Source organism: Chroicocephalus ridibundus, chromosome Z, assembly GCF_963924245.1.
Source record: "Chroicocephalus ridibundus chromosome Z, bChrRid1.1, whole genome shotgun sequence".
Classification (NCBI taxonomy): Eukaryota; Metazoa; Chordata; class Aves; order Charadriiformes; family Laridae; genus Chroicocephalus; species Chroicocephalus ridibundus.
Window position 1 is genome coordinate 36,440,945 of NC_086316.1, and position 23,801 is coordinate 36,464,745.

Consider the following 23,801-nt stretch of genomic DNA (forward strand, 5'->3'; position numbering starts at 1 on the left):
CTGTGACGATTTCAGATGTGAAAATTATGTGTATTTTTCATTCTCTGATTAAAAGACCCCTTTTTTGCACAGTGTTTGAAGCAGGTGGAAATTGCACTGGGGTTTTTAAGAAGCGCGAGTGGGTCTTTATGGGAAAAAGCGTGCTCTGTGTGTCCTCCTGTGCTCTGAAAAAAATCCATGATTTGGTAGATTTGAGCCCTAACCAAAGCTGTAATTACCTTATGTTTTCCTTCACTGAAAAACCCGTTCAATGTGTTCTCATCTGCTCCTTCTTCCCTGAGTTACTCACACCAGCCTCCCTTCCTCCATGCTGCAGTTTGCTACCCCTTAACTCTGCTGTGACAATTACTTGTTGGGCTACACTGCCAAGTGGCATTTCTGATATGAGTCAATCTAAAAATAAAGACAACAAAATCCCAACAGCTGAAAGACAAAAGCCCCTTCATATCAGTTGATTGTGCAGTCCCGCAAGTGGGAATGTGTCACAATTAGGCTAGATTTGCTACGCAGGAAAACAACCACAGCAGTACAGTGTCAGTCAGTCACCGACTGGTCCCCTCCAAGGTAAGAGTTGTCTAGGTTTCATCCTTTGTTGTTTATTATTCATATTCACATTCAGTCCCATCTAGTCTTTGCTTTCCTGAGGACCTGAGCCTGCAGCAAAAGCTAAATGAAAGACTAAGATCTCCCTGTTGTTATTTCAGAATACCTAGAACAGTTGCTTCCACCTTTGAGGGAGGCTCCATGTGGTATAATGTGACTAAAATCCTGCATAGCTGATACCTGTAGTCCAGAAATCCTTGGATAGCTGATAAGATGCACTGACTCCTGACACCTCTAACCTTCCAGATCCAGCACAGTATTGTTGAAAACCAGCATCTTGGAAAGGCTTAGGGCTAATAACAACATGCCTGCTTTGGGACATTTTCCTGCTAGTCCTGAGTAGCTCCCAAAGCAGTCCAGGCTTCAGTGGGCTAATTTGTTGTGTCAGGTACCTTTCAGTGTCAACAGGAGAATCTCAATCTTCCACAACAATTGCAGTAATTCAGTAAATATACACCCTCTGCACAGCATCAGCATTTTTTATAAAACACTTGAATATTAAGGATTCTTGTTAAAATGACATATTTTGTAAACCAGCATCTTTAATTTCAATTTTAAAACCTAATCCATTTATTTCACAATACTTTATGTTCTTATTGTAAACTTTTAGTACATAATAGTGAAGTTAAAAATAATCGAGTAACACCAGAAAGTGACATTCACTCAGAAGAGAGGGTAAGAAATATTTCTCCAGTTTTGTTGCATCAGGTAACACTTTTTTGAGAGAGAGAGAGAGAGAGAGAGAGAGAGATAAATCTCTCAGGGAAATTCAGTACTGCCACCTACTGGCTAGTAAAGATTTGTGCAATTTGTTTATTACTAATATCCCCATGAATGTACTAATTGCACACATAGAGCTAACAATTTCTCTGCAAGAGGATTAAAGCGACAAAACATCTACATATAACTATGGCTAACTTCTACACAAGATGTTTTTGTAGAAAAATGTTTCTTACAAACAGAAAATAGGTCATCTTTAATATTGGTCACATTTGAAACATGGTCTATTGCACTCAGTATCTTTCAGTAGCAAGTGGTTTCTGAAGTGTCTTGCATTGGACACCCAAGATTAAACTACCAAAAATCACCAGGTATTTTTTGAAAAATAGACCATAAGCTTAGTAAAAAGAAAAAAAAATACAGTAACTCCTACATTTGTTTATAGTCATCTCTTACGAAAATTACTTCACACTTTCTCACTGTAATTGCCCACACAGTTTCTTTGCTAGAGAAAAAAATATTACTGCACCTCTAAGAGTACCCTGTTCACACAATTAAACACATATATTCTAACCAGCTGTATGCAATAAATATATCTAACTCTAAATCTTGTTCTTTACATTCTTCTAAAATCTCTATATCTAGTAGATGCAATGTATGTAGACTCCTGAGATATATGTAAATGCCAGTAAAGTATCTGCTTGTGAGAATAAGTAATAGAAATTCAGAGCTCTATATTATTTAAAATGAGACTGGACAAACAAAGCATAAGAGTAAAACCAGAATATTTGCTATTGCTATACTTGCACATTAATGGACATCCACAGTGCATTACAGAAGAGTGACAAGACAAATAGCTTTTCCTGAGATGCTCACAGGGATTAATAACAGTACAAAACCTAGCATTTAGGAGTGGACAAGAGTGAACTCAGTGTCCATATGCCTATTTTAAAATATTTGAGATAGGGGTGAAATTTAGCTTTAGAGACGATAAGGTGTGGTGAATACTAACACTGCTTTTCAAGAAAGGTTTGAAAAAAGGTAGAAATGATTGCTGCTCAAAACACAACACAAGGAGCTTTGGTATACCCAAAGAGACACGTGGAAAAGATATCTCTCGAGAAGGCTGAAACACCACAGAGAAAGAAAGGTGCTGCTCCATCACCTTTCACTGTACAGCTGTCTTTTCAGGAATGCAGTGATGGAATTTGTGTTGAAACCAGAAGCATTGTCTTAGGTGCTGATACGTTTTGTTCCAAGATGAGAGAAAGCCCCTGAGTTCCCAGGTTTCAACAGGAAAAAAAATAACTCCCTGAGGGACAGCTGGGCTTCCACATGAGATGAGGAATGAGAGAAGTTGGTCACATTTAAAGGAGATGATGATGTTAGAAATTCACACCTCCCAGTTCCTCTCTGCCTACATTACTACTGAGAAGAATACGATTTGGTTTTAAGGGGGCTTGGGGGTAAAATCAAACATGCTGTCAGTCAAAGCGACTGACACACTTTCACAGTGAATTTCCTTCACTGTGAGAAATATTTATGCTATTCTTCCTTGGGGAGGGGGGAAGGCTGGAACAACTCTTAATGTATTTGAGGGCTAAGAATATTAATAACAAGAACCTAAATCCCAATTCAAATACTAGAGATGAAGAGGGCTGAAAGACTTTAAATCGATCTTACATGACCACAAAATGTAATGCCAATAAAGCTGTAACTAAAATGAAATGGAATGTAGCAAAAGTATAAGCATCTGCTCTGACGTCCTTGCTGCTCACTTTGGGGCCTTTCCACTTTCAACACTCTATTTTGGGGCTGGATATTGCACAGAAGGCAAGAAAAGGCAATCCTACAGACACAGAGCTTAGCTCTGAGCTTTGCAGGGTGAAAGCGGCAGTACACAAATCAAAGTCTCGGTTTCAGAAACTGAACTGCTTCTCAGAGGGTGCTGGCTGGAGTCACGCAAGCTGCTGTTCTTCATGCTGTTAGTGGGAAATGTCGTAATAGTAGTTACGTAATCTCAGCTCGACCACAACAAATCCTGGTCGGTCATCAACACTGTGAAAAGACGAAAAATATCACCGTGTAGAAAGGAGACAGCTGTAAAAGCGCGTGAGCCTTGTAATGTTTGGGAGTTTACCTCAGTGATAGTTAATTTAAAGCTGTTCACGATATTTTAAGGCTACCAAAATGATGATAGAAATTTATACCAAGTGGCAAATGTTACTACAGAGCATGCAGTCAGTGGATTTACTATCATGCCTATTACTTTGTGGTTAGTGAAGGTACTACAAGAAAGAAATGGTAAATCAGCTCAATTTCATTTTCTACTTCAGTAATAATCTAGATAAAAGAATACTTACAATACAGTGCAATATCTGCCTTATAATTGGTACTACAGGCATACAGAATCACTTAGCACCACTGAGAGGAGCCTAGGCACGCACTATAAGGCTGTCTTTCTTTCCCCTATACTTGCAACTCTGTTGATTTAGGAGAACACAATAAAACTGACAACAAGCCCTTACAATAATACATTACATACTGAGACAGTTACACTGCCACTTGAGCCTTCTTTTTAATTTTTTTTCTTTTTCCTTCCACTACTAAAGATATTTGAGTACAAATAAAAAGCAGCATGCGTTATATGTTTGTTAATCATAATTCAAAAAATGAACCCTTTCACTCTAGAACTGTTACGGCATTCTTTGAGTCAAACCAAAAGATGAAATTATTTTATGGCTCCACGTTCTTTCTAGAATACTAGGTGCAATAAAACTAACAAAGAAGCAAGTACCTAGAAGTGAAGTACCACAGCTCCTTAAATGGAATCCAGAGACCTTTGTTGGACACACATATTATTCAGATAGCGAACTGGAAGAATAAGTGACTTTGGGTGCTTTATGGAGATCTTCCTCCAGCTAAAAGTAACTTCAATGAAACAGTTTAAAATGATAAATCGTGAAACATTTTAAATATTTTTTTGCAATATCCTAATTGAAAAAGAGTTATCAGGTAGGCTTTTTTTCTTTTCTTCTCTATATTTCATAATTCTAACTTCTGATTTATTATTGATCGGAAAAAATGTTTCTGACATATTAGGTATGATCTGAAAAGATGTTTTACCTCTCATTAATAGGAAGTCAATGTAGATCCAATTGGAGTATATTTGTAAATGAGAGAAGAGAAAAACAGGTCCAAGCAAGTAATTATTGAGGAATGGAAAGAATAATTTGGCAATATGACTTTGAAATTTCAGTAAAGTCTTGAAAATGAAAATTAAATAAAATATAACCCAAAATGAAACAAAAATATTTGCTTAATTTCAAAATTTCTTTTCAAAATACATCACACTGACCTTCTTCTGGAATTACTTCTTTTTTATGATACTCTATTTTTTGTACATAACTGTTCCAGCAAAATGAGCTGCACACAATCAGCTTCTTGTAGTACACTCAATAATTTTCACTTGAAAGTGCAACTGAATCTATAGTTTGGAGGTTGTTTGTAAGCTAAAGACCAGCTGAAATGACGTATTTTGTAATACCCTTTCTGGCTATTAACTAATTAGATTAAAATATACTTATATTAAAAGAGAGAGCATCACATCACACTCACTTGTATGTCCAACACAATTTCATTAGATCGTAGACTTCTGTTGGACAGACTTCAGGACGTTCCATTCGTTCTCCTCTTTCAATCATCTGTGCAACTTCACCGCCTTTCATTCCCTGGAACAGGGTGACCAGAACAGTCATCATCAATCATCAGTTGCAAATGATTACAGCATACATGCCAGTAGAAAACAAATAGAGGCTTGGAGTTGATTTTTGGACTATCCTTTGAGTCGTTTGTTGCAACAGATGGGGTGCTAAGGCCTGCCCTTTGTAGGCAGGAAAAGACATTGGTTAAAATTTGCTCTGAATTTTTGCAGAAAAAAAAAAGCTAGATAGAAATACTCACCTTATATGGTTTTTGACCATAAGAGAAAGCTTCCCACATTAAAACCCCAAAGCTCCAGACATCACTTTTGCTAGAAAATTTGTAGAAATTCATGCATTCTGGAGCATACCACTTGACTGGCCATTTTCCATGACTTTGTGCCTAAAATAAAGTCATAACAGAAAGGAAAAAAAGCAGGCTAGAGACAGCGCTAAGTAGTAAACAACATCAGAATTGATATAAACCAAGTTAACTTAAGTCTGCACACATTTGTACTAAGTACTGTAACATTTCTTATGCAGTTGGGATTAGAGACAGAGTGGGTAGCAGCTTCTTCAAAAGCTTTACAAAATTGTTCCTAATTTTCCACTTTCAAAATAATGCACTGAAATGAGATCTATGGTAAAGCAAAGCTTAGCTAAAAGACCCGGAGTCATGTTTTTAATGTCATTTAATTTAAAGTTGCTCTTTAAAAGTAAGATTTTTTCATCTAGGCTCTCCACAGCAGGGAAGAGATACCCACCCAGCTGCACTGAGTCTCATTATTACTTGATTTCAAGGTACAGCGATGGCCTTGTGGCAAACTGCAGTTTGATTAAATTATGCCATAACACTGTGTTTCGACAATGCAAGTGTCAAGTTATCCCAGCACAGTGCTAGATGTAGTGAAAGAACCCCACTGCATTTTGTGGAGTTGTAAAGGGAATGGGCCTTTGATACCAGGTTTCACACCTCTGACAAGAAGCTCTGGCTAGCTAGTGGCAGTGATTTAAGATGTTACAGTCCTTTCTGGCAGCAGTTACTATTCCCATAGGAAGGTCATCAGAAGGGAGTATGTGCTTGCCCCTCTTCTGCAGTGTTTCATGGTCTGACTTATTAGTTTTGAACAGCCAATGAAAGGGAACAGGCAGAAAGAAGAAATAATTTGAACTGTAAAAGCAATAGATCAGAAAAAAAGCTGCAGATGTGATTAGAGCCTTTGTCTCCCATGGATGTTTTTACGTTATTAAATGTGGCAGTTATTTCAGTCCTTTTAGCTGTACAGAGATCCAATGAATTTAAAACCAAGCTAAAAAAATTCTGCTTTGATCAAATGATTATTTACCAATTATATTCTTTCAAAAAACTTCCCAAATTCCGTTCTGTTCGACAACAATACAGTGTGCCAGACTAAATTTTCCTTGGACATGGTGAAAACCATAAGTCCCCAAAAATTCCCACCTGCAACAAAGACATTTTCCCCCTTGTATATAAGGAGGTATCTCACTCCCACCATAAATTTCAACCTTCTAATGACAAGTTTATCAAAAGTAAATGAAAGAAGTAAGCAAATAAAAGAAGGGAGCTTTTTTGTGCCTACACATGTCTTGATGTTGATCACACATTTTGAAAATCAGTGACCTTACTATCAGGCTGTAAAATAATGCATGATACATACTATTTCTAATTTTCAACTTCTAAAAATAACTGCACTTCAACTGAAAAATAACCTTATTAAGCTATAATGCTACTATGCGACTTTCATGTCTTGTGCAAACCTTACCTTATAATAATTTTCATCAGCACTAAGAGCTTTAGAAAGTCCGAAGTCGCTAATTTTGGCATAATGTTGGGTGACTAATAGCACATTCCTTGCAGCCAGATCCCTATGAACAAAGTTATTTTCCTCCAGGTATTTCATCCCCATGGAAACCTGATGTACCAGCTCTGTTATATTCTTCTCTGTGACATGTCTGAAAATCATAATTGAATTTTTAAGAGGTCAAAAGTTCATTTTCATGACTTTTCATGGAGTTCAAGTACAAAACTTTACTCTGAACTTCCCCACATTGTACTAGGAACCTGACCCACTTATGTTTAGCTAAGCTTTAATTAGAACAGGCAGCATAAGAATGTGCTGAGCAAGATGATGTGTAATCATATCAACAAATGAGCAGTTGAAGGACATATGAAAATTCTTTCATTTATACAAAATGCACTTATTTACCAGAAATATTTGACAGTTAAGAGTCATGTACAAGATAATCATGTCCCAGTGAAGAGTAACTACAATCAATATTACATTAACAACATGTCAGTTTAAAATTGCCCTTAAAAAAAAAAAAAAAAAAGGACCTCTATCACCTTTGGATAAACCCTATGAAATAGAATCAAAAACTTACATACCTGTTTTTTTGCAAAAATTTGTTCAATGGCCCAAGTTCAGCCATTTCCATTACTAACATCCAGGCCTCAGCTTCACATATGCCTATCATTCGGACAATATATGGGTTATCCAGTTGCTGCATTACATTTGCTTCTCTCAGTAATTCATCCTTTATGGCTGGATCGTTACTCTCATTCTTAAGAATTTTTACAGCCACTGGCTTGGCACCCCTATAAAAAAGAATTCAGTTTTGGGATTAGTTGCTGAAAAATCTGTGTGCAAATGTACAAAATCTTCAGCTAATGTTTCTGTGCACATAGTACAAACTGTGACAAAAGACAGAATTGACACTCAGAGGGGAAAAAACACAACTGTAACAGGAACATCTCTCTATGAAACGCTCAGAAGACAACTAAGCAAAAGAGAATGGAAAGAACCTGAGAAAATTATAAATAGTCATAAAAATGTCTTCACAAGTCTGAAAACAAATGTACTAGACAAAATTTTCTTACCCATTCTGGCAAGAATGCCAAAAAGCTTTTCTGACAAGAAAAGCTATAAAGGCCTTTCTAAGCCCTGGGGCGTTTTGGGTGTAAGACTAGAATACAACATTGCAAGGCCTCACGGTAGTGCTCTGAAATCCTGAGAAACTAAGCCTACTCCTGCAACCTTCAGCTCATACAGCTGAGTGAAAGAGTGACTGATGAGATCAACAGAGCTCAAGTGTGAAACAAGATTAGCAAATACATAAGCTGGGACCAGAACCCTTTAAATCCCTGCAGACCATACTGGAAAAAGAAAAACCCTTCCCAGCTCTGAAACCCTTGGTTAAAGAAATGCCTCAAGCTTCAAGCGGTGAAAGTATACACATAATCAGCCTAGCCACTTAAATAACATACTGATAACATTTTACTGTGAAAATGCACGAACAGTCAGGTGCTCCTACTTTTGCCAGTATAAACAGGGTCTGTTCCTCTTGCAATTACATGATAAAAAAGGTCACAGCATATTCTGTGTTCTTGAAAATCAACATTGCAGCTTCATGAAACAGGTATTTGTCACACTTCTTTTAGGATAAACTCTCTTTTCTACAAGTAAACTGTCCATGGTACTATGCTATTTCTCAAAAAGAGTTTGTGCAGATGGGAAATACTGAGTGGAATGACTGCCCATACAAACTATGAAGGAAGGCAGCGGATTTCCCACTCTACTATCCCTGACAGAGAAAAAACAGCCATAAGGGGCACTTTCCCACTTTACAGACAAAAAATAACAGCTGGGAGGTGACTATGCCTGGAGGCAGAGGTGTCTGCAAACAGAGGAAAAGAAAATGATTGTATAGAAAATGAGTGTATGTACAAAGAGAGAAAACAGTGAATATTAGCCCAAATGACTTAGAGTCTGTCAACCCAAATGACATGCAAAAATTACTGCTGCTCTGAAAAATAAAGGCTAGAGTTTTTACATATTAGACTCCATGAATATAGAAGGAATCGCTTACTTTTTCATCTTATAGAACCCTTTCTTTACAGTACCAAAGTTGCCAGAGCCAAGTTCTCCTTCCTCCAAGGTTAACAATTTCCTGTCAAGAGTGACATTTTTTGGTTTCATTTCATCTGGATCAGCATATGGACTTTCATAGACCTCGGTATCCATGGGTAAGGCATCTATTTGATCACCTGCAGTTCAATCAATGAGAAAATTAGACATTATGTGAGACTTTTTTGCTGCCATAGCTACTATATTCACCCTTTCTATGTTCAGGAACATCAGTGTGTTTCACTTATGAGGGCGTTATAAAAAAACCACATGCAATCCAGCTACAGGCACTTTAGAACACCCCAAAACAGAGTGAACTCCACCTGGTGACATGCTCTAACTACTGAGCACCTGCGTAATGAGAAACCAGGAGGTTCCTTGACAGAAGGAGGGTTAAAGGCTTCTCCTTAGTTAACTCAGACAATTCTTCAACTCAGAATGCTGCCTTATATGTAGTTTATTCTTAGGCACTCGCCTTTAATTTCATTTTACAGAAAGCCCAAGCGTCAGCTTGGCACTGTGGATGCAGCAGGGCACACTTCTTTTTATGAAGTGCAAGGATGCAGCTTTTTAAGTCAAGGAAGTAATAATCTTTTACTTCAACATGGAAAAAGGGATTTCTGCTAAATGGCTTTTATTACAGATGGTGATTTCCCAGCTAACAGACTTGAGCTATGATAGTGGCTATACCAATACGCAACATGGTGTGAAATATATGCAAGAAAAAAAGAAATATGGGTTGAGGAGAAATCTCTGGCATAAAGAAGGAAATTGTTTTAACGACGTAAATTACACTGCCTACCGTTTTCTGCTCCTGTAAGACCTCTCTTCCTTTGCAGCACATAAGGATTAAAAGGTGCTTCATCAGGTGGGTGGCCAATAGATGGCTGAAGCTGTAGCACATGGAGTTTTAATATTTAACAATGAATAGATAAGTTAAAAGCACTTTTTTTCTCTGAGAATTATAGCGTAATGATTGCAAGAGACACACAGGTGAGAATCAGAAAGCAAGAAAGGGATCCAACAAAGTATTTTTATTCTGAAGGTTATTGCTTGAGTAAATATGCAGGCCAAATGAAACATACACTGCTAAAGCATAAAAAGTTATTACAAATATTTCAGAGCATTTGATCTGAGAGAATTAACTGGAATGGGTCATGCACAAATCTTATTCTGCAGATACTAATTTTACATGCTTTTTTCAAATCTGCTTTGTAACACAAGTAGTCTATAAGGATTTCTCTTTAATCTGTCCTTCCTCCCTCTGCAATTTCTCTCTCTCCATATCTAGGCCATAGAGAAATTCCTAGCACAAATGAAAACAAAAAATACTTCCCTGTTTTTCTTGTGGATGTTATAGAGTGACTCCATTTGGAAGAAACTGGGGTAAAAAGTAATTATTTTAATAGGCTTGTGTAAAGTCATAGACAAACATCATGGACCAGATACTAGGCCTGTCTGCCTGCTCTGAGGAGGGAGAAAATGACCTAATTCTTACTTGAAGATCTGGTTGAAATACAATCCCTCTGCCTTTACTTTTTGTCAGAAGAATATTATGGAGCACACAGACCACCCCAGCAGAAACATGGTGTGTTCTGGAGCTCCTTGGCTGAAGGATGAGGCTGGCACAATAAAGTATAGATGAGAGAAATTTATGATCTGCTCTCTTCTGTCTGTGAACTGTCAGGAACAGAGAATTACAGAACTTTTTTCTGCAGTTTAGTCCCCTTTTCTTTCTCAATGTAGAAATTTTTCTACTCATGAGTGACCTCAGCCTCCTGAGAGAGTGTTTTAAAACCAGAAATTCAAACATCAACATGATTCGGTCAGCTCAAATAGGAAACAAAGGTATATTGTACTTGCAAAACACTGGATAGGGCTATTTTGCAAATATTTGAGTATATAATTCTTCTTTTTAATAACTGAAGCTTTCAGTGGCATAAGTTTCTGCCTGAAACACTTGCGGTTTTTAAGTAAAGAGAAACAGCTTGAGAAATGTCCAGGAATGAATTACTGGGTGCAATAGAAGTTTTACCACTTGGGAACTGCATTTTGTAGGGCAGATGCCTGACCTGGGTGGTACAGACCTTTAAACTGTAATGAAGTGATATGCCCAGCTGGATGAAGCAGAAAAGGTTTCACTACATAGATTTTACAGCAAACCCTGACTAGGAGGCCAACACTTGTCAACATCGTGAACTAGTGGGGTGAGCATGGTGGCCTCAAGGATGGTAAGGGTAATCTTTCTGACTTGAGTCGCCCATTCTTGTGGAACAGCGTTGAAAGATCATTTGCTGTCAGGGCAAGCCACAAGAGCCCTGAGACAGTTCTGAGATAGGTCAGGGACCAAAGTGACCTGCCAATCTCAAGAACAAGGAGACAAATGTAATGACTTCAAACTGGAAGAAGGTAGAATTAGATTAGCTATTAGGAAGAAATTTTTCACTGTGAGGGTGGTGAGGCACTGGAACAGGTTGCCCAGGGAAGTTGTGGAGGCCCCATCCCTGGAAGTTTTCAAGGTCAGGTTGGATGGGGCTTTGAGCAACCTCATCTAGTGGAAGGCATCCCTGCCCATGGCAAGGGTTTGGAACTAGATGATATTTAAGGTCCCTTCCAACCTAAGCCATTCTATGATTCTATGAAATGAATGGTATAAAACAAGATCCTCAGCTCTAGTTTTGTTTTTCTAGCCTGGCACACCTTGTCAGGTCTGCAAGTTAAGAACTGTATTTCCAAGACCCATATCATTCTATTTTACACACAGGCCATTCACTAACTCAAAAAAAACCCCCACTAAGATTGGATCTCAATTCAAAACCTCTTAAGTGATGGGCTGGCAGTTTCACTGTGAACACTTATGACAGTCTTTTCCTATACTATGTCACAATGTATAGGGAAATGCTTATGTTCAGTCAACAATATTACTCATCTGTTGCAAAGCAAAAACAAATCAGATGGAATTACAGTTACTGAGACCACTGTAATTTTAGTTTTTTATATTTCACATATCTTGTATTGCTTCAGAACACATCAAGGCTTCGTAGGGTTTTTCATCTTATTGCTAGTTACTATGACCCATTAAGTATTACTGAGAATTGATTATAGTTCCACTGGATAGCTTCCTTGATGTATCCTTCCTTCCTACGTTAGGAATATTTATACTTCAAAAGGGAGATCATTTTACATTTCAGAAGGTAATTGGAATCAATTAACTGAGTGGATACAAAGCAATATGGACTGAAATTAATACCTGTTTCTAGACAGATACAAGTACAAAGGAAGCAGGTGCAAATTGCCACATTGCATGTATTTTATGGAAGTGTCTGGTTAACACTTCTTGGCAAAGGGGTCAAAAAGGAGAATGTGAAAAAAAAAGAGAAAAATATGGTGACTACGTAAGAAAGGGACTGAGATTCTGAGTCTTCGGTGGCAGTTTCCAGGATACTGGAAGGAAAGTTGTGAAATGCTTAGGAATGATAGAATCACAGTTTCAAAGGGTATCTTTTGCATACTTTCCCCTTAAAATAATCTTTCTGATAGAAATGCAAAGTGTTCAGAAAATGACACCTAGAAGAGACTGCATTGCTCTGGGGCACCTTTGCTTTTTGAAAGCTTTGATAGGATTATCAATTATCCTCTGTTCATTGTGGGGAGTACCTCAACTGTGCACCGAAAAGCGTGATGGGAGTATCTGAAACAGTCAGGTGCTGTATAGAGTTTGTGTAGTTGCTGTTACATAATGAGGTATATAAAGCCCACCAAAAGGTACATCTTCAACAGATCTTCCTCATTTTTAGATGAGTAAATAGATTGCGTTCCTCATCATAACCCAAGCTTACAAGGAATGAGATACAAGCTCTTTGTGAAAGGCCTTTGAAAATTATAAGCTAAATATTTCAAAAGAACTTGAACTTATGAACTTATGAACTTGAAGAAATGATGCTTTTTCGATGGAAATATAGCCCTGCAGGCTGAGTCATAATGATGGAAGTTACCAACTCCACCGCAACACCTTGTATAGGTCTGATAAGTAACTTCATTTGATTGCTGTTGAACAGGGCAAAACCACTTAAGAAGTACTCAGCCAGTACTGCATAACCCTGCAAATTTTAAAAAACTTGGAGGGTATAAGGTCTCCTGTGACTAGTATTAGTTGCAGACTAGACAAGTAGTTAAATACCCCTGATCCTAGGTCTCATGGTACGAACTGGCATACTTTGGACTGGCCAAACAGAACTCATGTACACCAAATTCATAAATCTTAAGAATACATTCACTAGAGCAGAACAGCTGCTAAAAATATAGCTCTGGCCATGACATAGCTGACTCCTCAAATGGGACATATAGAGACATTTCTGCTCTTTGCAATTCAAGAACAAAACAGAAGAATCAGAAAGGACTGGATGCTCTTGCTCAGGAACTGCATTAAAAAAAAAAAAAAAGAGTGCATCACTCCTGTGCTTGTGAATAAAACTCCGCAGCTGTGGAGTGACACAGTGACACCAAATCTAACAAAGCAGGTTCTCTTTCTCAGAGAGCTGCTCATGTTTAAGATGAGTGATAATGTCTTACATATGATTCGTGTTAGCTGAGTTAACTCATATGCAGGTATGCGTGGAATGATATTCCCCATTGTTGCAGTTTGATTAAAATGCTTAACAATAGTTTTTTCATTAATATTTCTGGTTGAATTGCAATTTGATTTTTCACAGGCACATTTTCAGCTCATATCAGTAATCTGGGAATATTGTGCAGCATTCAGAAAACCTTATAAGTTTTTCTTTAGTCCTGCCAGTTATGGATTTGTGGCATGTGGCAATGCCTTTGAATAGGATTTTCTAGCAGAAAGATAGAAGTTGGAAGTTTGGTTAGAGGTTTTCTCTTGAAGTCATGCGAGGCTGACTAGAAATGGTGCACGAGGCATGTACCATTGCATGTACAGTGGTCTGGGTAACAGGACAATAAAATTTCCCTTTTATTTAATTGTTGTTTAAATCCAGAGTCCTTTCTGCCTTACACTTTAAGCCCAGCAATTTTAATCTGCAGATAGTTTTCTGACAAAGGGAGGTTTATCTCAATACAACCATGGTATAGGGTAGGAGATTACTCCTTGTATTCTTACAAGATGCAGAGAATGGGCAAAATGACCATGGACCATACAAGAAAAGAGACCACTAGAGGAGCCTCTTAAAAATGGCACATACTATCTGACACCTTGTGGTATGTACGCTTGTAAACTATGGGGCAGACTGTCATTTTATGCTCTCATACTAAAAAGGTGTTGTAAGCCTGTCTTGTTTTCACATCAACTTAGTTTTTTTCTTCCGCTAGGATTTGATTTTCATTGGTTAAACTTCTCAAGTACCCATAGTTAAGCTAATCTAGATGTGCCGTTCTTCCCCTTATTAGGGACTGGCTGTACTTGTGTGGCAGTTTTATTGTAATATAGCCACATCCACAATGAGAAGAAAGCAGGAGGCAGGGAGTTTGCATTGACCCAAAGATAACTTTCTAGTAAAAGGAATACCACTTTTCTATGCATGGATAAGGCCTTAATAGGATAACTCCTAAGCAGGTTTGATAGCATCTAGTTGATGCAATGAGAACAGGACCCACTTACTGTTTGCTTTAAAATAGGAAAGAAAAGGCTATAACCTCTCTAAGTTTGATTTCTATAGTAAAGATTATAATTTTATGGTAAAGGATATATTTATGAAGGTAATTAGTACAGCAAGTGTGATTTCTTTTCAGATTAATAATTCTGATTTTCAAAAACGCAAACGTATATGTAAGACTATAAAGTCGTCTTATTTTGCTAAATCAAACTGAATAGCAAAACACTGCATGACAAAGACCTTACTAGCCAAACCCTCAATGAGCTTTGGCTAAGATATCGTAGTCTCCACTAGGTGGCAGGAGTTCATTTAAAGTGTCGTCTAAATTGCCAATTTTACATTAGTGAGTATAACAGCTTGAAAAATTTTGATTGAGTCTAAAATTACATCCAAATAACCAGTTTATGAAAATTAGAAGACCCCATAATTTTCAAGACTGAATAAATATAATAGTGTAAATTTTCTGTTTTACAGTCTGAAAGTTTTTGACGTAAGAGAAGTAACTGCCTAATTAAGCAGGTCTAAAGTAAACTCTATATGTTGGAATTAATGGATCGCAAATCTTGGAAATGTTCAGAGCAGGACTTTTGTTTAGAGTCTAACATTTGGCAGGATGATGAAATTTGTGGGTTTGAGTATTCAGTGTTAAGTATACGTAAATGGTGATCACACCAGAATTCTGAAATTATTTTGCTTAAGTGATTGGTCTTTCTCTGCCAATATGCTTCAGTCTGTACTCTGTGTATGTTCCCCAGAAGGCAGGAAACAGGTATTTGACTGCAAAAAGCAACCAGAAAGAAGCATGGGTTTTACCAAGTGAACAGACAACAGAGTGACCAAAGCCACGTCTAGAGAATTCAGACCCCACAACTCACTTTCCTGAACGAAACCAAAATACTTCTTTTGTCTAATGTGTGATAGTACGGCATTTTTTTTCAGATGGCTTTAGAACATGCCCTGACACTGTATATGTATTTGTACAAGATTATACACACTAAAAATGAGACGTGGGTCCTGTAAGGGTATACAGATGATAACAGCTATTGGTACTTCCATCTAAAAGTGAACTGAAGTTATAAAAAATGAATAATTATTATTTAACAGGATTATAAAATGCAGTATATGTCAAACACTGTTTTTCAGTCTGAACAGCAGTGTACCTCTAGGGCTTTTTATGCCTGCTCATTTTTGTTGAAGAACAACTAGAAATAAATAAATAAATGAAAAGAGAGACTCATGAGTGGAACAGGGACACACATGTTATTCTCAGCATGCAAACAAAGATCCTAACCACATGCTTCACAATACGTCAATTACTGGACAGCATAATTTCCTGGCCATGCAGCAACATTTTCATTAGTACAGGGCTGGATTCCCCTTGACACCTTGACATCTTACCCTCTTTCCCATTCAGCTTGGCCTTGTGACATCTTACATTCACCTAAATGTAATTAACGTCAATGCCTAACAAGATTTGTGCATACAGATTCCATCAGAATATATTATGTGTCTGTTTTTAACAAATTGTTCCCTAAATATGCTCAGTAATAGCATTGTGTAAGCAAGCTAATATTCTTATTAGGAATGATACTTCAGAGTAGAAATATCATTTTGTTCTGCTGTAAGTGACTGTTTTTTGAAAAACATTTTATCACAACTTATTTGCACGCATGTTGAAATCCGCACTAATATTTTAGGATGTGAGAAATTACTTAAAAATAGTCCCTCAATTTTAAAAAAATTCTTTAAAACCATTGCTTTAGTTATAAAATCAAGGCCATAATTGTGCAGATAATTAGGAAAGAAGCAGAAAGCTTATAAAATCTGCAAAATATGATTGTTAGTAGCTGAAACACACGTTTAGTAACAGCAAGCCAAAAGGGGGATGGGGTGGGGGATGGGTGGGGGAGGAGTGAAATTAGTCAAGTGTAAGTCCTTTTAATTCAGTCAATAACCTAAAAAGACTATATGAGGCACCTTTTTGCTGCCAGCCTTTGGAAAGGTGTACGATTTGAGTCTTGAGATAATTCCACCTCCTGCCCAACTCTAGAAACCACAATGTCAAAGAGGAACAGTAAATGTGTCAGAAAAATAGTTTTTTACAAAACAGATGTATACAAGAACAAAACACTCCCAACCTTTCTCTTGTGTGTGCCTGCAAGTACACATATGATGCATCAAACAAGTATCATATAGAAAATATTAGTACTAAATTTTCTTTCAACTATATTACTATCAAACCATCTTCAATCTGTAGATAGACCTTAAGACAGTTTTTAAATTCAAGCTCATTGGCCTTTCCCGAGATCTTTTACACAGTATGTTTCTCCTGCCTCAGTTGTTGAACTTCAGCCACCCCACAACATATCTAGCAATGTCAATTAGTTGATAATGTCAGTGTCTTGAAGTATGACAAATGTATCAAGCAAGATTTGAAAAACACCTTGGTCTTACAACAAACAATGTGGTTACTAAAGCAAAAAAGCACACAAACTGCTATTAATTCCAAAGAAAAATGAACAGGCTTTAGATTTTACATGTACACTTATGTTCTGTATTAAAGATACTTTAAAAAAAATGCAAATATGTTTTACAATAATATATTAATTTAATTAAATGTGACCAATTACCATTTCTAGGTGTTACTGAGAGATTACACCTGCCTAATCAAAACTGTGATGCAATACCTATTGACCAAGTGTTTAGGCTGATATTGAGGTTGAAATAATAGTCTGAGCCACGTTCTCAGGCACTTTAAAAAGTGTTTGAACTGACTTACAGTTAGATGTTCTGAACTTTTAAATAGTAACCTATTTGGATATCTTTTTTTTTTCTGAAAAGATAGCTTTTCTAATTTATAGGATTGATATTTTTCTTTTAAAAAAAAATTGATTTCACATAAAAAGGTATCTTTTGTTTTAAAATACCACAGATAGCCATGCTGTCCTTATTGCTGCTGGAAGAACAAAAAAAAAAAAAAAACAAACCCCAAAAAATTGGTCTGGATGGGAACATCAGTATTAAATTGTCCCTCAGAACAGGCCATTCCCCTCCTTTCTTCAGCTGTTAATAATGTCCTGTCCCACTACTGTCTCTCTTTTGCTTCTTTATTCTAAGCCATCTTTTCTCACAAGTCATGATCATTACTGCTGTCTTGCTCTAGATTATCTCCTGTTGGACAACATTATTTGATGCAGTGCCAGAAACTGGTGAAAGTATTCCAGCTGAGACTTTACCAGACTTGAACAAGCTGGAAACACTCTTGATGTTTCCCTTTCTTCTACCAGCATGATGGTTGCTGGTCCTTGTTCCTGTTCTGATCCATTACAGGCACCACATCCTCTGAAACTCCTCGCCATCCTGTGTTCTACAGCTGACTATTAGAAGTGCAATATCTTGCACTGATTTCTATTGAATTTCACCTTGTTCTTTCCAGGACATTTCTCCAGTTAATCACAATCATTTTGAGTCCCAATTCAAACATTCACAATCCCAATTCACATACTTAGGCAATCCATTTTTTAAAATAAAAAAGATGCAGAACTTCAGAAAAGTCAGAAACTCTTAAACTTGAATCTTAATTATGTTGGTGTAGATAATGTGAAGATACGTTACACATCTTCTACACAAGACTGTGATGGTATTTGTTCTTTTCAGGTTGCATTTTTGGTTTTGCAATCTGAATTCATTGTATTTCAGGCTTTGCGTACAAAAAAAGCTACATGAGTGGTCTTTAGTGAATTACAGCTTTTTCACAAAGATATTAATGTATGAGAACATGGCAATATTAACTAAATTCTTTGAGCTCCATAAATAGTAATATTAATTTAAAATTTTTCATTTTCAGTTTTTATGTTTATACTACAGGAAAGTAACTTAGCAGGCTTGTTTTATAAGACTCCTAAAGAAAATACAAAATTCACATTTCAGTGTTAAGAAGTTCAGAATGTCAAACATATTGTAGCTTTAAACAACATTTTAGGAGAATATTTGCAAAATATGCACTCAACGCATCTCACTCATAAGTTCAGTGCTTTTCCATCTATCCATTATGACCAGTCTTAAATGTAACTACTACTGATCAATCCTGAAAACAGTAATGGTTGTATGTAAAACGTGCAAGTGAACAACTGTCTAGCTACTTACTAGACAAGTACATGTTCAAGGGTGGAATTAATCTCATCTAACTATGGCTATCTAAAAGCAAGGCATATAGTCTTGACTAATCGCATAGGCCCCTTCTGAGAGGAAAGACATAGGCACATATTGGTGGAAAGTCATTCCACCATTTTTAGGCAGAAGTGACACGTGGATGGTATGTGTCTCTGTCTTGCTTCAAAATTCCACAAAAGTCAGCCTTTGTGATTTGCTGAATGACTGAATGACGGGCTCTTCATCTGAGTTCACTAATATTAGGCAAGATTAATCATACCCTGTTAGCATGACTGAATCTTTCACCTGTAAAGCATCATGAACAACTAGGGTGGTATTACTGCAATGCATTGACGAAAAGAGAAGAGGTGGGCCTATTTGCTTTCATTGCACAGTCCTAAACTTCAGTCATCTTAGTCAGATATATTTTTGTTTTGTTACTACTTCTTTGATAAGTTAAATACCTAAAAGTAAGATTTCTTGAATTTGCATTAATATAAACTTAAACCACAGAATCTTCTATGGATAAACTCAAACCTATGTAGTATTCCCACATTGAATGTGCTTGCTCCACCACTATAACAGTGTGTATTCCAGATAACATACAAGTGGTTTCATGTGCTTAAACTTCATGGTTGTCCTTGTAAATGGGATAGGTCCAAACTTCAGGACAACGTTTTTAAAAAACCCAATGGTACCGATTTTCATTGCATCATTTTCAATGATTTAAAAGAGAACCTGATTTTCAGAAAGTGGTGGTATGAGAATGGTTGTTCACGGACCCACAGGGACTCAACAGTACTGAAATAAATGTAATTGCCTATTTGAACAAAAATATTTTTTTCTATAACATGGGACTGCATCAAGATAATGACCTAGATGATTAGGCTCTCCAGGGAGTGGTGAAACAGCTAAATTAAACTCCCTATTTCAGATGAGATCAACTACAGCTGAATGAGATGGTGTTACGTATCACACCTCAGGTGGCTCCTCTAATCAATGGACTCTAAGAACATAGGCAATTATAATCACAGATGTGCTTGCTCACTTTTCATGGAGTTGATGAAAGAACTTCCCCTAATTTACTGCTCAAGGAATCAAACCCTTGTGCAAAGCCTGATGTTAACTGCACACACCAAATACGAAAATAAATGGAACCTCCATTTCTGCTTCAGTCAGCAGATTCTCCAAGTGGACAATGTAAATAAAGTAGTATCTCTCCTCCTAGTGTTGATACAGTCACTACAGAACATGACCATCAATGAGGCTAGAAAAATAAATTCACTGCAAATTCCAAGCATTAGAATTCCTAGACCAGTATGTGACTGTAAGCCTTCTCAAATGGATGCTACTGTTATGTCACCACCTACTCTTACCTTAGAAGGGGTTCCAGGAAGAGGAGGACGAATGTTAAAAACAACATTATCTGTAAAAGAACGAATTGTAGAAGGATACTGAGCAAGGTGAGAAGTATACTGTAAGAACACAAAATTTAACACAGGGGACCAACTTCCTAGCTTTTAAATCATATTGCGGTGTTTCTCCTGGCCCACCTTCTTTGCTTTTGTCTCTAATGTGCCTCTAATGTGGCTCTGGTACTTGCTGCCACAGAGACAAAAGTATGTGCACTGCCTAAATGATTCAAAGGAGTGGATAAAGTACAGGCATATCCTTTCACCATGGCACTGGTACACAGTTAGATTGACAGAAGGTGGCCTTAGAGAAAGAACACCACTTCTGCAATAGCACGAGTTAGACAAGGACCAGGCAGAAGCATCTCTTTTCCCCTAGCAGTCAAGGCAAGAGAGAGGACAAGGCCTCAACAGTATTTAACATGACATTAAAAAAGAAACAGGCCCAAGAGCATACTGGATCTCAGAACACTCCCCTTCCCCTGCCTTGCCTCAGGTTATCAAGGAATGCCTCTCTGACTCCCATTTTCAGCATCAGGTGTAGCAAATCCCTTGTTCTGCCCTGCTCTCCCCAAACTCCTCATCTACCAGCACCTCACCTGCTGAGTGCACCTCTTGCTACACCTCACCCGAATGCCTGTAGCAGTGCAGCTGATGTGCTGGCCTCAGCTTGGAATAAGGACCCTTGAAGGAGTGCCGGGATGACCACCTTGTCAGCAAGTGTGGGCCAGGTAACACACACTGACACTTTGAGTGGCAAAGCACATTTTTGATCTGACATTAATTTAGAGCAAGCAATAACTGGAGTTGGTAGCATCCCTTAAGCTGCAGGGTCTGCCTCCATCAAGCCTGGTCTGGCTGATCTCAACTCATTTGAAAAATTGGAAATGTAACATTTAGTCTTTTTTTTTAACCAACTTTAATCTACTGTAATCTGCACCCACCTACATGGCAGGTGGAAAAAATAGACACTTCTTTATCATCGTTAGCATGGCTATTTATAGATGCAAAATAATAGGAATAACTCACCATTTTCTGAGCCAAGTTGTGGACAGGGAATGGTAAGAACTCTTAATAGTCCATCTGGTTTGTATGAATAATGCTCAACTAACTACCAGAATAAGAGGGGGAAAAAAAAAAGGGAGAAGGAGATAAAAAGAAGAGAAAAAGATATGAAAAGGTAAGGGAGGCATAATAAAATATATTGTCTCTTTAAAATTGTGTGCATATGTACAATAACTGGTATATATTACAGCAAAGTAACAGGGTATACAGGGGATCTTTACTGCACATGTTCTTACCCCATCTTTACTTCTCTTTAGCATGTTTCTGAAGAAGCCTTGTGGATGAATCTGGAACCTGATCCAGTAGCTGGATTTGTAAGACTCAGTACCCCATGCCTGGTTCTGCTGCTAACCAGCCTTGTAACTCTGAGCAAACAACTTCTTTTTATATCTCTGAGTTCCCACCTTCTTTATTTATTTGTTTGTTTGTTTGTTTATTCAAGATGGGCATAACAGTGCACGAATTGTCCTGATACGCAATGCTTTCTTTGGACCTCAAAGCCACAGAGGGATGTTAATAAATGCATAGCACAAATAGTTGTGGCCATTTGTGTTCCTGGATTGTCCTCTCCATGCCATTTTATTACAGGTTTGTTACTGCTATTTTGGCTTTGGTGCATTTGGGTAGAAGGGCGGGGCTCTGTGAGTGAAAGGGTTGCAGACATATTAAAAAAGCTTGTAAAACAGCATAACAGCTCTTAAACTTCCAGTGGCTCCAAAAAAAAAATATGCAGGACATTTACTGGAAAGGCTCAGAATTAATATATGCAAGTAAAGACACATATTTTATATTTGTGACTCATTTTACTTGTTTTAATAGAATTTTCAGCAAGAAGACATAACAGATTTCTGCAAGGTTTTCAATTACCTTAGCATTTTCAATTTATGCAGTCATTTCTCCAGTATTCAGTTTTATTATTGACTATGGCACAGCCAACTATGCAACTATGCATTCCTTAATTGCTTAATCTTCACCAGTGTTCAGACACATTTTGGTGGTAACCCTCATCCAACTATGTTTCTTCAGTCTTGAAGGTAGAGAATTTCAAATCTAAAGAATGCAGTATGTGTACAGCATCTTAAACCATCCCCTTTGTGCTTCCTAGAATTCTGTTTATTGCTGTCATAAAGGACATCAGCAAAAGACTATATCTTGCATTGCTATTACTGAATATGGTCACTTAACAAATGCAAACAGCCTTCCATTCTAGAGAACCTTCAGCTAACTGAATAATAATTACATCAATTTTGACTTGGCGAAGCTACAACATCAACATTTAAAAATGATTAAACTGTACACTTATTTAGCTTTCTACATTAACATATGTTTTCTTGATGTATGGAAACCACATAAAAACAGAAATATATGAAAAATAATCCGCCAAAACAAGCTGCTGTTCAGCTAAAGACTGTTGTCACACAGCGAAGTAAAGCAAGCTGCCTTAGTCAGTTATATGGAAACATGATATCCAAGTGATTGAAATTTAACAGACCTGCCAGAGGGTGTCAAATCTTTTTCCTTCTGGTATGGAGAGCTTTCCTGTCTTATCTCTGTCAATACGGTAATGCAGTACTTTTCCATCATTCAGCAGACACAGGGCATAGGAACCATTGCTATCCCTTTCGCGGATACTGTAGGAATAAGAGAGATTTTCAGGGTTACTCTTTACTAGGAATGAGCATTTGGGTTGAAATTTGTTTTCAAATCAGCATTTCTTTAAGCTTTTGAATTAAAAACAAGGCAAAATCAGCACTGCATGTTCTGAAGACATTTTGTTAAACGTCTCATTTATTTCTTATTTATTTCTATTATCTTTTCAGATAGAATTCCCTCGAGTTCCTTTCCCCCCTTCTCCCCCCCCCAAAAAAGGCAACAGATAACAACAGAAAATCCACAATGTGGAGCTCTCTGCCACAGAACAGTGTGCAGTGCACAAAGTGCTCTCTGAGCAAAGAAGCGTTTGAAGGCTTGTATGCTGCAGGCCTACAAAGCCCGTGGAACTCCGAGGCCAGGATCCAGCATATACAAGCAGCTACACTTCAACCTCCTCTCCAGCTGACCTAGAATTACAAACAAAAGGTAAGTGCCTTCGTTAAAGCAAGTTTTCTCTCTTATATCTTGTATTTTGAAATAAAGAGATGACAGTAAGGACAGAAGATAAAATACTAAAAGAACGTGAAATACAAATAAAGGGAGAATCTTTGTGCACTGAAACAGATTGTTGTTTGGCTGGGAATTTAAAGTAAATAATCCATTTCTGTAATCATCAATTCTTATAATTTCTGTAAATACACTAACACTTTGTTGCAGATTTCACATACAATTTACATTAAATTTCACATGGTATTGGGGTATATATCTAGTCTTAACTTCACCAGGGAGAGAATATGGAATGTAATAAGAAACATTGTCTAAAATTCACAGGTAACCAGGATGATCTCCTCCTTCCAGGAGGTCTGCAAGCAACATCTATGATGCCTGTAAAGTGTTGCAGGGTTGTTCTACATGTATTCAAGGTAGCTCACACTGAGATCAGCATCTTCTGGTGACTGGACCCAAAGTAGATAGGAATTTGCTACTAGCTCCATCATAGCTGGTCTAGTATTT

The 23,801-nt window shown here is 37.4% G+C and overlaps 1 protein-coding gene across 3 annotated transcripts in view; it reads right to left on the bottom strand.

Moving 5' to 3' along the window:
• Nucleotides 1–1,328: 1,328 nt before the first annotated feature.
• SYK (spleen associated tyrosine kinase) overlaps nucleotides 1,329–23,801 on the bottom strand; it is a 58,915-nt gene continuing 36,442 nt past the window's right edge. Inside the window, exons 4-14 of one of the 3 annotated variants that reach the window (XM_063320948.1) lie at nucleotides 22,687–22,825; nucleotides 21,159–21,240; nucleotides 20,094–20,143; nucleotides 16,543–16,611; nucleotides 9,753–9,777; nucleotides 8,913–9,090; nucleotides 7,432–7,641; nucleotides 6,809–6,998; nucleotides 5,287–5,427; nucleotides 4,942–5,054; nucleotides 1,329–3,381 (exon numbers count right to left, since the gene is read on the bottom strand). In XM_063320948.1, the coding sequence (XP_063177018.1) occupies nucleotides 3,309–3,381; nucleotides 4,942–5,054; nucleotides 5,287–5,427; nucleotides 6,809–6,998; nucleotides 7,432–7,641; nucleotides 8,913–9,090; nucleotides 9,753–9,777; nucleotides 16,543–16,611; nucleotides 20,094–20,143; nucleotides 21,159–21,240; nucleotides 22,687–22,825 (1,270 nt within the window). In that variant the 3' untranslated portion in view covers nucleotides 1,329–3,308. Of the gene's footprint in view, nucleotides 3,382–4,941; nucleotides 5,055–5,286; nucleotides 5,428–6,808; nucleotides 6,999–7,431; nucleotides 7,642–8,912; nucleotides 9,091–9,752; nucleotides 9,844–16,542; nucleotides 16,612–20,093; nucleotides 20,144–21,158; nucleotides 21,241–22,686; nucleotides 22,826–23,801 lie in introns of all 3 variants that reach the window. The other 2 variants (XM_063320947.1, XM_063320949.1) reach the window with 2 other exon arrangements.